Source organism: Myotis brandtii, unplaced genomic scaffold (genome assembly GCF_000412655.1).
Source record: "Myotis brandtii unplaced genomic scaffold, ASM41265v1 scaffold120, whole genome shotgun sequence".
Taxonomy (NCBI): Eukaryota; Metazoa; Chordata; class Mammalia; order Chiroptera; family Vespertilionidae; genus Myotis; species Myotis brandtii.
Genome location: NW_005354174.1, coordinates 3,183,967 through 3,197,748, shown reverse-complemented (window position 1 = coordinate 3,197,748; position 13,782 = coordinate 3,183,967). Strand labels below are relative to the sequence as shown.

General features: G+C 46.2%; 1 protein-coding gene across 1 annotated transcript in view; it reads right to left on the bottom strand.

Annotated features, from left to right (window-relative positions):
- Positions 1-10,320: 10,320 nt before the first annotated feature.
- Positions 10,321-13,782, bottom strand: part of LOC106724597 (ADP-ribosylation factor 2-like) — a 6,035-nt gene continuing 2,573 nt past the window's right edge. Inside the window, exons 2-3 of the mRNA XM_014532593.1 lie at positions 13,550-13,674; positions 10,321-11,705 (exon numbers count right to left, since the gene is read on the bottom strand). Of these exons, the coding sequence (XP_014388079.1) occupies positions 11,544-11,705; positions 13,550-13,674 (287 nt within the window). The 3' untranslated portion in view covers positions 10,321-11,543. The remainder of the gene's footprint in view (positions 11,706-13,549; positions 13,675-13,782) is intronic.

The following is a 13,782-nucleotide window of genomic DNA, read 5'->3' as shown; positions in this document are numbered from 1 at the left end:
TCCCCCAACCCGCCCCCCCCCCACCGCACCTCTGACAACTATCAATCTGTTCTCTGTATCACTGAGTCTGTTTTGTTTGTTTATGTTGTTCTTTAGATTCCACTTTTAAGTGAAGTCCTATCATTGCTTCTTTCTGAAACTCCACTAAAATGTGAGTTAAGGAATAGAAAAGGTATAAGCCCACAAGAATGAAAAGAATGAGGGGGGAGGGAAGCAGGATAAGACAAAAGGCGTCAACAGATTTTTGGAAGATGAAAAGCTGGTGGAGGAATTATCAGAGCTGAGAAAGCCGAATACCATGTGCCTGCACAGGAGGATGCTCATGAGAACAGAGCCAATTCAAGCTGCGGACTCTTGGCAAGACACCGGGGACTGCAAAGACAAGAATGAACTGGAAACTGGCAGCGTCAGCCCAACTGGAAACTGGGGATCCATAGAAAAATGCCCCAAGTTCCTGCCCCAGTTCAGTACAGTCGGGTGAACACCATCCCTCTACCCCAGCAAGGGGTGTGTTCAGTAGAGAAATTGAAGGTCCAAGCCCAGATCAACAGGAACAGTAGATAAGCGTCATCAGAGGGAGAATTAAATGAGTGTCTATCTCCAAATGGTTGTACCCCCAGCCTCCTATGCTATACATCTATCTCCAAGGACCTTAGTAACCAGATCTGTACTATCCCACCCCGGTCATCCACTCCACCTCAGAGAGGATGTTGGTGGACTCTTCTCTGGAGAAACTGGCCCCTGAAAGACCCCATGCTACTAACATTGTGGGAATCCTACATATATGGCCCTCATATCACTCCTATGGTGAAACTGATTGATTAATAAATGACACCTAGGCGCAAAAAGTGTCCAGAAGATGGCTTTTTAATAATATTTTACTCTTAAATATTAGTGGAGTACAAAGGATAACCAAGAACTCAAGTAAAGTCTCCAACGCGAAAGACAGAAACTGAAACCGACAACCAAAGAGAGGACCTTGGAGGAAAGAAAACATCAAATGGTCATAAATATCTGCAGGGAGATAAGGGAAGATATTTCACCCGTGAAACTTGAACGAAGGAGCATACAAGAAGGACCTATCCAAACAGGATTGTGATGATGGTTGCACATCTCTTCAAATTTACTAAAAAGCATTGAATCATACACTTAAGGTGGATACATTTTAAGGTCTGTAAATTGTACCCAAACAATTGTTTTTTTAAAAAGAGAAGAATTAGAAGAAAAAGGAACAGGCCCTTGGCTATTGAAAATATGATAGCAGAAATAAATAGTCAATAGAAGGATTTGGAAGATAAGGTCAAGGAAATTTTTCAGAAAGTGGGAAAAAATAAAGGCATGGAAAGTATGAGATGGGAAAAATAGGGTAAGTAGAAAATCCATGTTGACGGCCCAACAAAGGAAATAGAGAATAGAGAAAATGTAAGGGAGTCCATTCTCAATGAAGTAATACGAAAGTATTTTTTAGAACTGAAGGACCTGCATTTCCAGATTTTAAAAGCCTATTGAGCACCAAATGCAGTGAATGAATAAAAGCCCACACTAATTTCATGGTGAGGGGTATGAAAAATGAAGATCTTAAAAGTTTGTAGAGGGGGAAGAATAGATTGTAAAAAAAAAAAAAAGAAGAATTATCAACTAAGAATGACAGAAAACAACTGAGAAACGAGTTGAAAATTGCCCCCTTAGCATGATAAAAACAACAAAAAAAAACCCCAAAATTTTAAAAAAAAGTCTTTGATGAGATCAAAACGTGTGTGTGTGTGTGTGTGTTTCTTTGTTCATCTCTCCCATGTTATCGTTTCTGCATCCTGCTCTCCTTCCTTTCCCTTTCCACTTCCTGTTCTCTCTTCCCTGTTGGTTGTCTCTCTTCCTTAACTGCCATATGCCGGGCCCTGGGGAGGTGGGGAGGGTATTGGGGACACAGGACTCTCCCAGGCTCTTCATCACATAGAACAAAAATAATATTTTTCTAATTACTTCCTTCATTTGTTAAGTCATTTCTGTGTTCTCAGTTCTTCATTTTAAAAGCAAACACATGGAACACTTCATGTTTCTGCATCACAAAATCGAATTTAAACTCGATTTTTGTTTTTCCCCTCTGTGATCTGGGAGGCATCTCCCTGGATTTCTGCCTGGGAAGCCCTGTCTCACTTCCGCCTCCGGTGGGTGCAGTTCACGTTGTATGGCTCACCTCAGATGGGAATAAGAGGCTTAACTAGTTCTCAGCCCAAACGCATTGTGTATGTATAGAGACAACTCCAAACTGGTCTCTCCTAGTTCATTGGGGGAAACGAGCTGAGATTTGGTTCTCCATAGGAAAAGGCCTCCTCATTCTAGATCCTTCTATCCAGCTGGCCTTCCAAACCCCAACCTCTCACTAAAGCAGGCCTGTTGCTCCAGGCCAGGCATCAGCAGGGATTGGATCCTGCTCAGTGTCAAGACTTGGGTTGAGGTGGCTGGTGACAGCAGAGACAACCCAGTCCTCAGCACACAGTTGCTGAGGGCCAACTATGTGCTCGGCCCTAGGATACAGAGAAAGCTGAGACCTGGCCTTTAGTCTCAAGAATTCACTGTCTGTGGCAGAGGGAACAAGCACCTAAACAAATCCATACTCTTCACTGTGTCCGCTGTGGTAGTAAAAGTATGAGCACAGCCTCAGAGCAGCGTGGGCAGAGGGGTGGCTGGCTTCCTTCCATCCTGGAGCACTGAAGAAGGCTTCCTCTCAGAGGATGGGACCTGAGAGTTGAGCCTTGAAGTATACATGAGCCATTGTCAGATGAAAGAAAGCCTAAGACGGGGAGGGCAGACTCTCCAGAAGGGATGGCCTGTGCAAAGGCAGTAAGGTATGTGAGAGCATTTCTATGTGACCCTGGTGGGTGTGAAATGATGGGGGGAGAGGGTATCTCAACTCTCCCCTCAGAGCCCCCCAGGCCCCCGTGACTTCTGTCACCTTGTGTGGGGCAAGACAGCAAGTGTCTGGTCCTGCACGATTCCACGGCGAGTGACAGCTCTGTCATTAGCAGGGCAGAGGCACAATCTCCCTGAATGAGGAGCTCCTGGGTGAGGAGCCCCTTCACTCTCAGCCAGACTCTGACCTCTGCTGCCCCTGTCTCAGGAAGGAAGATCCCCTCCCTCAGAATCGCCAGCGCTCTGTTTTTTGTGGGGGCTGGGCTGGATCAGACTGTGGGGCCCGGGAGACCAGCTCCATTGTAGCTACGGCAAAGCAGCAGCTGTGAGAATAGATCACAGCGCTGACAAGCTGTGGAGCCGGGGAGAGTCCTGTGTCCCCAATACCCTCCCCACCTCCCCAGGGCCCGGCATATGGCAGGCACTTCACACATGCGTGTTGAATAAATTCTGTGCTTAGAAAAAGGAAAGTAAGAGAAAGAGACGGAGAGATTGATTGATTTTTAAAAAGGAGAGAAAGAGATGAGATGTTGGGGCACCAGGCACCCAGCACCAGCAGGTCACACCCGAGGGGCCCGTGTTAAATTCAGGCCCTGTAGCAAGCTCCACGCATGCATTAACTTGCTGAACCCCTGCAAGAACCCCATGTGGAAGTTGAGGAAACTGAGGCCAAGTGGGGCTAAGTAACGTGCCCACGGTCACAGTCTCAGGCCTCCGCACTGGCTCCCTGGAGACCAGCTCCTGCCCTCACTGGCTACTGCAGGTGGGTGGCCTGAAAACTGCTGAGCAGGAGTGTGGCAGCGTCCAGTGTGGCCTCCACTGCCAGCTGAGGGTCAAAGAAGCTTGGTTCTCAGAGCCTCTGACTCCATCTATTTTTGTTGCGAAACAGTTGGCCAGATGGTCGGCCCACTTCGCCCTGTGCCCAGATCCCTAACAGGGCTCAGCAGCGTAAGGGTGGGTTCCCACAGGGCTTTCACCAAGGAACCCTTCTCTGTAGAGCCCACTATCACTCCCCTCCCTCAGCCCTCCCTCACTAGCCGTCCTAGTCTCCCTGGTCAGATACCTGCCACCCCATTGAATATCACCGTCTGCCAGGCACTCTGCCAAGCCTATTGCATGACTCATCTCATATAGTCTCCACTTCTGTGTCCTAGAGGGCAGGCATCATTCTCTTCTCTTTGCAGGGTGGGAAGGGAGGCTTAGGGCATATCTCCCCGCAACTGCCATCGCCCCCCTCCCCCCACCCCACAACTTGTCACAACAGTGCTGGAGGTGGGGCTGGGATTCCAACCTGGCTGTGTGGGAGTCAAGCTCTGCCCGTTAGCCTGGGCCTTTATCTTCTGAGTGCCACCAGGGGGTCCTGGGGCCTACTGTCTTTTAGCACTGGCTTAGGTCCTTTCTCAGCACCTCACTTTATCCTGGATGAAGCAAAGTTAGAACAAGGATGGATGGAGCCCAGGGGAGTCATTTAAATGCTAAGATGCTCCAAAGGGATTGAAGGGGCTGCAGACACACCTCCTGCTGCAGTGGTTCCCAGAAGTCAGAGGCCATGGTCAGACAGGAGAGGCCTGGGTAGAGGAGGCCAGTGAGACCCACTGCTCTCTCCAATGGAGAGGGTAGAAAAGGAGAAATAGAGGATCACTGATTTAGCAGGTAACTGGCCCTATGAGAAACCAAATGTGACAGTGGGGGACCTTTTGGGGGCATACATCCAGGACATACAGGAAGTGGAAACCCAGGTTAGACCCACCTATTGCCAAACTCTTAAGTGCTGTCCCACCTGCCAGGGTCAGCCCCTAGGAACATGCTCTGTGCCACAGTGCCATCTGCAGGACAGCCCCCCACAACACGGAGGCTACTGGGGCTGGCCCTATGAGCTGTTGATCAGCATTCCCGATACTGGTTGTGGATGACAAAACCAGCACTCATGCATACTGTTATTTAACACTTAGGGCAGTCAATGTAGGCACCCCTTTCCAGCAGCCTTCTAAATGATTCGGGTTGATAATGATTGTACCCATCCTGTAGATGGAGAAACTGGGCCTCAGAAAGTTAGCATCACCTAACTAGTTGGTAGAGCCTGGCAGGATTCCAGTCTCTCCTATAGCAGACGAAAGAAAAGCGTGGATCGTGGAAGATGAAGCACAAATCTGCTGGTTGGAGAGGTCAGAGAGGCAGGATTTGTGTCTTGGTTCTGTCACACCGGCCCTCAGAGAGGCCCCTCCCCACCCCAGCCAGGGAGAGGAAACAGCCCCAGATAACCCATCCCTTGGGTCTGTCAGCAGAAAATTGAATTGCTTAAAGGGGATTCTCTAGGGCAGTGGTTAGCAAACTCATTAGTCAACAGAGCCAAATATCAACAGTACAACGTTTGAAATTTCTTTTGAGAGCCAAATTTTTTAAACTTAAACTATATAGGTAGATACATTGTTATTAACTTAATTAGGGTACTCCTAAGCTGGCCTTTGCTAAAAAACGTCTTCCTCTCCCCCTCATCTTCCTCTCCCCCTCATCTTCCTCTCCCCCTCATCTTCCTCTCCCCCTCATCTTCCTCTCCCCCTCATCTTCCTCTCCCCCTCATCTTCCTCTCCCCCTCATCTTCCTCTCCCCCTCATCTTCCTCTCCCCCTCATCTTCCTCTCCCCCTCATCTTCCTCTCCCCCTCATCTTCCTCTCCCCCTCATCTTCCTCTCCCCCTCATCTTCCTCTCCCCCTCATCTTCCTCTCCCCCTCATCTTCCTCTCCCCCTCATCTTCCTCTCCCCCTCATCTTCCTCTCCCCCTCATCTTCCTCTCCCCCTCATCTTCCTCTCCCCCTCATCTTCCTCTCCCCCTCATCTTCCTCTCCCCCTCATCTTCCTCTCCCCCTCATCTTCCTCTCCCCCTCATCTTCCTCTCCCCCTCATCTTCCTCTCCCCCTCATCTTCCTCTCCCCCTCATCTTCCTCTCCCCCTCATCTTCCTCTCCCCCTCATCTTCCTCTCCCCCTCATCTTCCTCTCCCCCTCATCTTCCTCTCCCCCTCATCTTCCTCTCCCCCTCATCTTCCTCTCCCCCTCATCTTCCTCTCCCCCTCATCTTCCTCTCCCCCTCATGGTGCCATGTCACATATAGAAATTTTTTGATATTCGCAACCATAGTAAAACAAAGACTTATATTTTTGATATTTATTTTATATATTTAAATGCCATTTAACAAAGAAAAATCAACCAAAAAATGAGTTCGTGTGTCACCTCTGACACGCATGTCATAGGTTCGCCATCACTGGCTTAGGGTGTAGCGAAGGTACAGTCAATTAGCATCTTTGTCTTTTATTAGTGTAGATTAGGGTATTCTTAAGCTGGCCTTTGCTAAAAACATCCTCTCTACTTCCTCTCGCCCTCATCTTCCTCTCCCCCTCATCCTCCTCTCCAAAAAGCTCCTCCTCTCGCCCCCTTCCTCCTCCTCGCCAAAAAACATGGAGGGTTGAGGTTCTGCGAGCCATGTGTGAAGTAGTTCACAGTGAATTTACTTATTCCTGGGGCAGCCTTTCACAATCCAACTTAAGCCTCCCAAGAACAGAAGAGAACGGCTCTATGATCCCGAGCTAACTGCAGTATTATCCTGATGGAAGCCTATGTGGGAAGGGAGATGTGCCTAGTTGCCAACCTTCCTCTCCTTATACATGGGGAGAACCCAGAGGTAAAGTCTCCTGTTCTACATGACTTTATGTATATACTTTTTAATATAAATCACAGGATGGGGCAGAGGCAAGATCCAGGAGTGGTGAGGGGATTCAGCGCTCAAGAAATGGTTAGAAAGGCTCATTCTGCTAAAAGGAGAGCATCCTGTGAGGTCTTACCTGCTCGTTCAAGGCATGTGACGTTATGCCAATAAGTAACTGAAAAAAAGTTAAAGCCTTCTCTTTCTAATGTTCTTCCACTTCCGTTGTTAAAGAGAATGATTGTCAACCTGGAAAAGTTAATAAGCATGATTATGGGGGAATGAGGACCCAAGACAGATGATGGCAGTGCTCAAGGAGAGCCCTGCTGCTGTGCATGAGCTCAGCGCTGCTGGTTCCAACTAAATATATCCACGGACTTCCCAGTGTGACCTCGGAACCCCTACTGGTAAATATCCTGAGAAATCAGGACGCTGAGAAGTAGGGGGGAGGGAATTGGAGATGGGGACATGTTGTCCAACTTTGAAGACGAAGATTCCAGAAATGACAGACTGGTATGTCTGATGTTGACCTGTGGTCAGATTTTCAGCTGAGTCCAAGGCAGCACTTTGTCCTGGAAGGATCTGGGCCCCAGGGCCCCAGACCTGCATTTGAATCATGGCCACGTGGCCCTTGGCAAGTCACTTTACCTTCGTGAACCTTGCTTTCCCCTTTCTGCAAAGCAGATGTAATACACATGCCTTCCAGGGGTGAAGGTTAGCGATGATCTGTGTAAAGTGCCTAGAACAGTGTCCAGGATGCTCAATCAATAGTAACAATGACTGCGTTGTGGAGATGATTATTGCTGCCTGTTTTATTATTGGCACTCACAAGTCCTCTGCTCTGGGTACCTACTTTGCCTTTCTCTTCCAGGCATATCCTTGGCTGTAGTCCCTGTTTCCTAAGTCGCTCCCGGTGTCCAGGCAAAATGATGGATTCTCCTACACTTGGGAATCCCCGTGGCCCACCCCAGCCAGGGCTGCGTGTAGGTGAGTGGCATGGAGCAGTAAGTAGCACCACCCAGTGGCAATCTATTTACCAGCCACGTTAGCAGCTAGCCTAAAGATTGAACACCTTGGAGGGTCACCGACTTCCGTGGTTTGTCCAAAGCTTGTGTGGTCCATCCAGTGCTTGCGTGTGCCACAGCATCCTCCCTGGGACTTTCCCACGCCATGCGTTAGAGTAAAGGAATGAAAATCAAAATAGACAAGTTCTTCGTGTATGGCTCCTCAGAGACCACAAGGTGGCGCAAAAGCAAAGTTTTTTCAAAGCGTCCACCAAATCCGCAGAGACAGAAAGGAGATTGATCCATGGTTAGTGGTTGCCTAGGGCTCAGGGGTATGAAAGAAACTGGGAGTGACTGCTAAAGGGCCTGGGGTTTATTTTCAGGGTGATGAAAATGTTCTCAAAATTGATTGCGGTGACGGTTGCACAAATCTATGAGTATACTAAAAACCACTGTGTTGTATACACTTTTAAATGGGTGGACTGTATGGTATGCGAGTTATAATTCAGTAAAGCTAATACCAAAAAAAGGTGAAAAGAATATAAAAATTTTCAAGGAAAAAGTATCTCCAAAGCATATCATCAGATTTTATGTGTGCTATTTGACTTCTACCACCTGCCTGTGGACCGAGAACTCGGGTCATGAGAGGGTGTCTGTCATACCTCACTTGAGACCTACTTCTATAGGAAAAAGTAAACCCTAATGTCCTGAGCAGCTCACATGCAAATATTCTCAGCCCTGTGAAGGCATTATTCAAAATAGATCAAAGTACATGATCTACAATATATAGGATTGATGCATGGAGCCCCCCATTAGCCCAAATTCTTGGTATCCACAGAGCTGTCCCCAGGTGAGCCTGGGAACTTCCTTTCTAGGCGAGGAAATCAAGGGTCAGAGGTTCAGTAGCCCAATTGAAACCAGCACGTGGGTGGGTGGAGTTCTAATCTCAGCCTCAGCCTTTGATTCCACACTCAGAGCTCTGGCCATTTCAATAGGGGACCATACATCTCACTTTACACCTGTTGTCCCTGTGAAATTATTAGTGTCTTATTAGTCACACTCCTTTCCCTCTCAAGGTAATAAATGTCACAGCTGCCTAACCATGGGGCAGTCTTTTCCCTGGGGCTCTGCCTCCTCTGTAACTAAGATTGAGGCCTCAGAACTGGCGCTGTGGTCAGGCCAACAGCACCTCAGCACTTCCTAAAGCACCCGGCAAACCCCTCCCCTGCCCAGAACAGGAAAATCCATAAACACAGAGTAGATTAGTGGTTGCTGGGGACCTAGGGGAAGAGAGGAATGGGTTTCTCTTGGGGGATGATAAAAAATAATTGAAAATTAGTTGTAGCGGTTGCACAACTTTGTGAATATACTAAACACCACAGAATTTTAAAAAGGAAAAAAGGTGAGGATGGGACACAGCAATGGGCTTTCCTAAACATGCATCCCAGCTGGCCTTAGCACTTAGCATGGTTAGAATAGGACAGCAGCGAGCAGGATTAGGTGAATAGAGCAGGAGAGATTAAGCATAGTCCCTACCCCACTCCACTTTTCCTATAAATAAGGCTGATTACTTTGTGGCCAGCACTGCTGTTTACACTCGGGCATCAAGATAGCCCCAGAGAAACACCAGAGCAAGGCACACAAAGGCCTGAGACATTTAATTCCCACAACCCTTTGAAACAGGTATTATCCCCATTTAACAGTTAAGCAAACTGAGGCTCAGAGACAAGGAGACTGAGAGTAACTGGCCCGAGGCCAGCAGCTAGTGAGGGACACCTCTGGGATGTGAATATGGCTATCAGGGGCCCAAGTGTCTGCTCAAAGCCACTGTACTAATGTGTCCCCACTTACCCCAACTCACCAAAATCACTGAAAGACAAAGACTGCAGTTGGAATTGTCATGAAAGTACCAGTACTGCTAAAGGCCCAGGGCCAGGAGAGTACCCCTGTGGTTGTCTTTTGTACAAGTGCCCTGTGAGTTCTCAATAGAAAGTCAGCTAAGATAGAAAAGGAGGGATTTTAAAGTAGTTCAAGACATTCAGAAGTACATGGCCGCCTTCTCTTCCTTCCAAAGCAAGCTTTTTATTGTTCAACCAATCGACAGTGTTCAGTGAAGCCTAGCACTGTACTAAGTACACTGTACTAAGCATAAATACACAAGTGTAAGACACAGTCCCAGCCAATTTAAACATAGAATCTAAACATTTCTCAGGAATTACTCCATGGTTAAACAAGCAAAACTGGACTTAGTTGACAATATTGCAATGAATAGTCTTTAAAGCCAACATTTTAAAGAAAAACATTACACCTACACTTGTTATGGTATGCAAGTTCTCCACAGTAATATCAACTTCATTGCTATCAGTAAACAAGGTTTACTTTTCTTAAAATTCACCTTTATTAAAATTCACCCCTGTAATCTCAATAGATTTTTTTAAAGGAACTTTGAAAGGTAAAGTAGTGGAAACGTGTACAAATTTGGCCAACAGATGTCTGAGCAAAAGAGTTCGAGACTACTGAGAGAACCTAGCCCAGTGATGGCAAACCTTTTGAGCTCGGCGTGTCAGCATTTTGAAAAACCCTAACTTATCTCTGGTGCCGTGTCACATATAGAAATTTTTTGATATTTGCAACCATAGTAAAACAAAGACTTATATTTTTGATGTTTATTTCATATATTTAAATGCCATTTAACAAAGAAAAATCAACCAAAAAAATGAGTTCGCGTGTCACCTCTGACACACGTGTCATAGGTTCGCCATCACTGACCTAGCCCATCTCCAGGCCAGTTTCATTAACATTTTGACAACATAAAGCATGTTTCCATGTAAGACATTACCACCATCCAGAAGAGGGCGTCAGTACCATGGACAGTGGTGTAGGCTAGACATTACCAAGAGGGCGAAATTTTGCACCAACTCAGAGGCAATAGATACCAGGGGCTGGGGGAAATGTTGTCCCCCAAATTAACCTCTTGATTCTCTCACAAACTCTCATGACTCACAGGTGTTAGCCCAAACCGGAAGTTGGATTGAGATACTGTACATGGTGATGATTCATTCATAACCTCCTGCTTTGAGAGCGTAGAACATTCAGCACAGAGCAGAGAAGCGAGAGCAGCAGCCTCAGGAGCCTGAAACCTGAGAGGGTGATGCAAGGACACAAACATGACTGTCACCTTGCTTTCTTTTCCAGACCCTTCACTCGACTGTGGCCCCAGCAAAGAGCTTTAGCCTCATGCTGGGTTACTACCCAAAATGGTCTCCATTTTGGCCAAAAAAAAAAAAAAAAATGCAAATCAAGGAAGGAACTAGCACAAAGGGAGGACTGGATAATTCTCTAGTGTTCATGTAGTCTGGATACTCTAGTGAAAAAGATCACTGACTCCTTGAAATAAAGTATGTTACACCAGGAAGTCTGGGCTAGGCTGCAGCTGAAGGGAAAAGTTCCAATCTGAACTTCAAACCTGTGGTAAGCAAGAGCCTTTTGCTTGAAAGCACTGAATAGTGAGCATCTAGCTCTGGCAGTGATGGGAAAGAATGCCAGTTCCTCCCTTTTCGTAGACTCTAAAGTCTAACAGGGTCCTGAGTATGCAGAGACGCCAGGTCCAGGGCTTCACAACTGAACTTGGTCCTCATGCCAGCAACCCTTCTCCTTTCTACCATGAAGGTCACTCTGGCTCCTGTGCACCCGACAGCCCTCAGGATTCCTCCATCAACTGTAGAGATGATCATCAAGGCTACTGAAATAGGAGGTAGTGTACAAAATGTAACGCTGGTTTTTCTTAAAATGTAACACTGGATTTCTTATAGCAGATACAAGGCACAGTGTGAGAAAGCTGCCCCACGCCCAGCCACACATCCACACTTGCTCCTTGCACACACACAAGCAGCTGGTTTTGCCACGATGCACAGGAATGAATTGCTTCCAGTCACTTCTGGTTCTTAAGCTGGTTGGAGAGCCAGTCCAGGCCTTTGTAAAGCCCGTCTCCACTGGTGGCGCTGGTAGCCTGAATATGCCAGTTTCTCCGGCGGACGGACTGTAAGCCAAGCTTGTCTGTTATTTCTGCTGTGCTCATAGCATTGGGAACATCCTTGAAAGAGAATATTCAAAAGTCAGTTTATAATGTTGCGTTCATATAATGAAATACCATGCTCTTAAAAATATATATATCATGCTCTTCTCCCCAAACCTGCCCCAAACCACAGACTTATCTCAGCTGATGGCAACTCTAGCCTTCCAGCTGCTCAGGCCCAAAACCTTAAAATCATCCTTAATTTTTTTTCTCTCTCTCACTCTCACAACTCCACATTAGGAAATCCTACAGACTCTACCATCTAAATATATTCAGCATCTGACCATTTCTCACCTCACCTTCACAGCTACACCCTAACCCCACCACCATCATTTCTCACTTGGATTACTTACATAACTTCCTTATTGGTCTCCTTGCTTCTGCTCTTGCTCCCCTCAAGTCTATTCTTAACAGTCAATTAAAATCAGATCAAGTCATTCTTCTATCAGAATCCTGCAACAGCTCACTCTCTCTGGGGGTCAGAGTCCTTCTGATGGTCTGTAACGCCTTCATGACCTGAGCCCCCATGACTTCTCCAAATAGTCCTGCTTAGTCTTTTTAAATACAGCACTCAGCACATGTTACTATATTGTAACACTTACTTACTTAGTATGGTTTTAAAATAAATATCAAAAATATACATCTTTGTTTTACTATGGTTGCAAATATCAAAAAAATTCTATATGTGACATGGCACCAGAGTTAAATTAGGGTTTTTCAAAATGCTGACACGCCGAGCTCAAAAGGTTCGCCATCACTGTTATATAAGCATAGAAAGTTCTACCTCTGGAAAGAGGTAAGGAATGTAACAATGTTTTACCCTGAGGAGTGGGGCTACGTATTTCACTTCACTTGATATTCTGAACTGTTTGCATACTTATACCATGAACATATTCTGCTTTTATAATTAAAACAATAAATCTGTTCTTTTTCTTTTTTTGAAAGTCCACTATGTTCACTAGTGAAATTCTGGACTGACATCGAACCTAACAGTAGGGTCCCGGTTGAGTAAATGATGATCCATTCGCCCTTTAAAATCATGTTTACAAAGAGATGAATGACAAGAGAAAATGCTTTCGATAAATCTGAAGTGACAAAACAGTATGCAACACTGTCAAAACAGTACGATTTCAATTTTAAAATGAATATATTCATAGAGGAGAGAGTGGGAGGAAACATACCCAAAGGTAACTGTCGTTATCTCAGGCTGGTACATTGCACATGATTCCACCTTCTTTCCCATACTTAGTTCAGCTTCGAGTCCTGTTCTACACCGGGCCCTCCTCCCACTCTTTTACAGCTTATATTACATCTCCTCCTCAGTGAGAGCCCCATGAGATCTAATCATTCCCTCCCTTGTCCACCCCCAACTCTGCTCCAGTGTCCCTGGCTGCCTTGCTGTTCCTGGAACCCTGGGGCTCCCTTCCTGCTGGACTTCAGGTCTCTGCTCAGATGTCATCTTATCAGAGAGGCATCCTGGCCCCTCCCCATATCCATTCTGCCCCTTCTCTGCGTTACCTTCCTCCACAACACGTCCACCAGACACATTACATACTATGTACTCACCGACTCTCCTCCCACTAGGATGTAAACTCCATCAACACAGAGACTTTTGTCTGTCTTGTTCACTGATATTATTGCCAATCCCTAAAACAATGACTGGAACTCTGATGCTCAATGAATATTTGTTGAGTGGATGAATGAATGAATATAAGACATATGCTATAAAGGAGGTGGAGGGAGAGGTTATGGTAGGGACTGGAGAGAGAGAGAGGCAGACATCTAATTTAAATATCTATTAGTTTTAAGTGATCAACTAGCAGTAAATTCCAGTTCCAGTATTCAGAAAGCCAACAACATACCTGTTTATTTGCAAACACCAACAAGACTGCATCCATGAGCTCATACTCCATTAACAATCTGGTTAGTTCTTCTTGGGCCTCACTGATCCGTTCTCTGTCGTTACTATCGACCACAAAAATCACACCTGGAGAGAAATCACAAGCATGTTAGTCATCTGAACCTGGAAATGGCAGCTGTTTATATCTCCTTACAGCTTCTTCCTGCTCACATGTGTGTTTTCACGGAAAGCAAT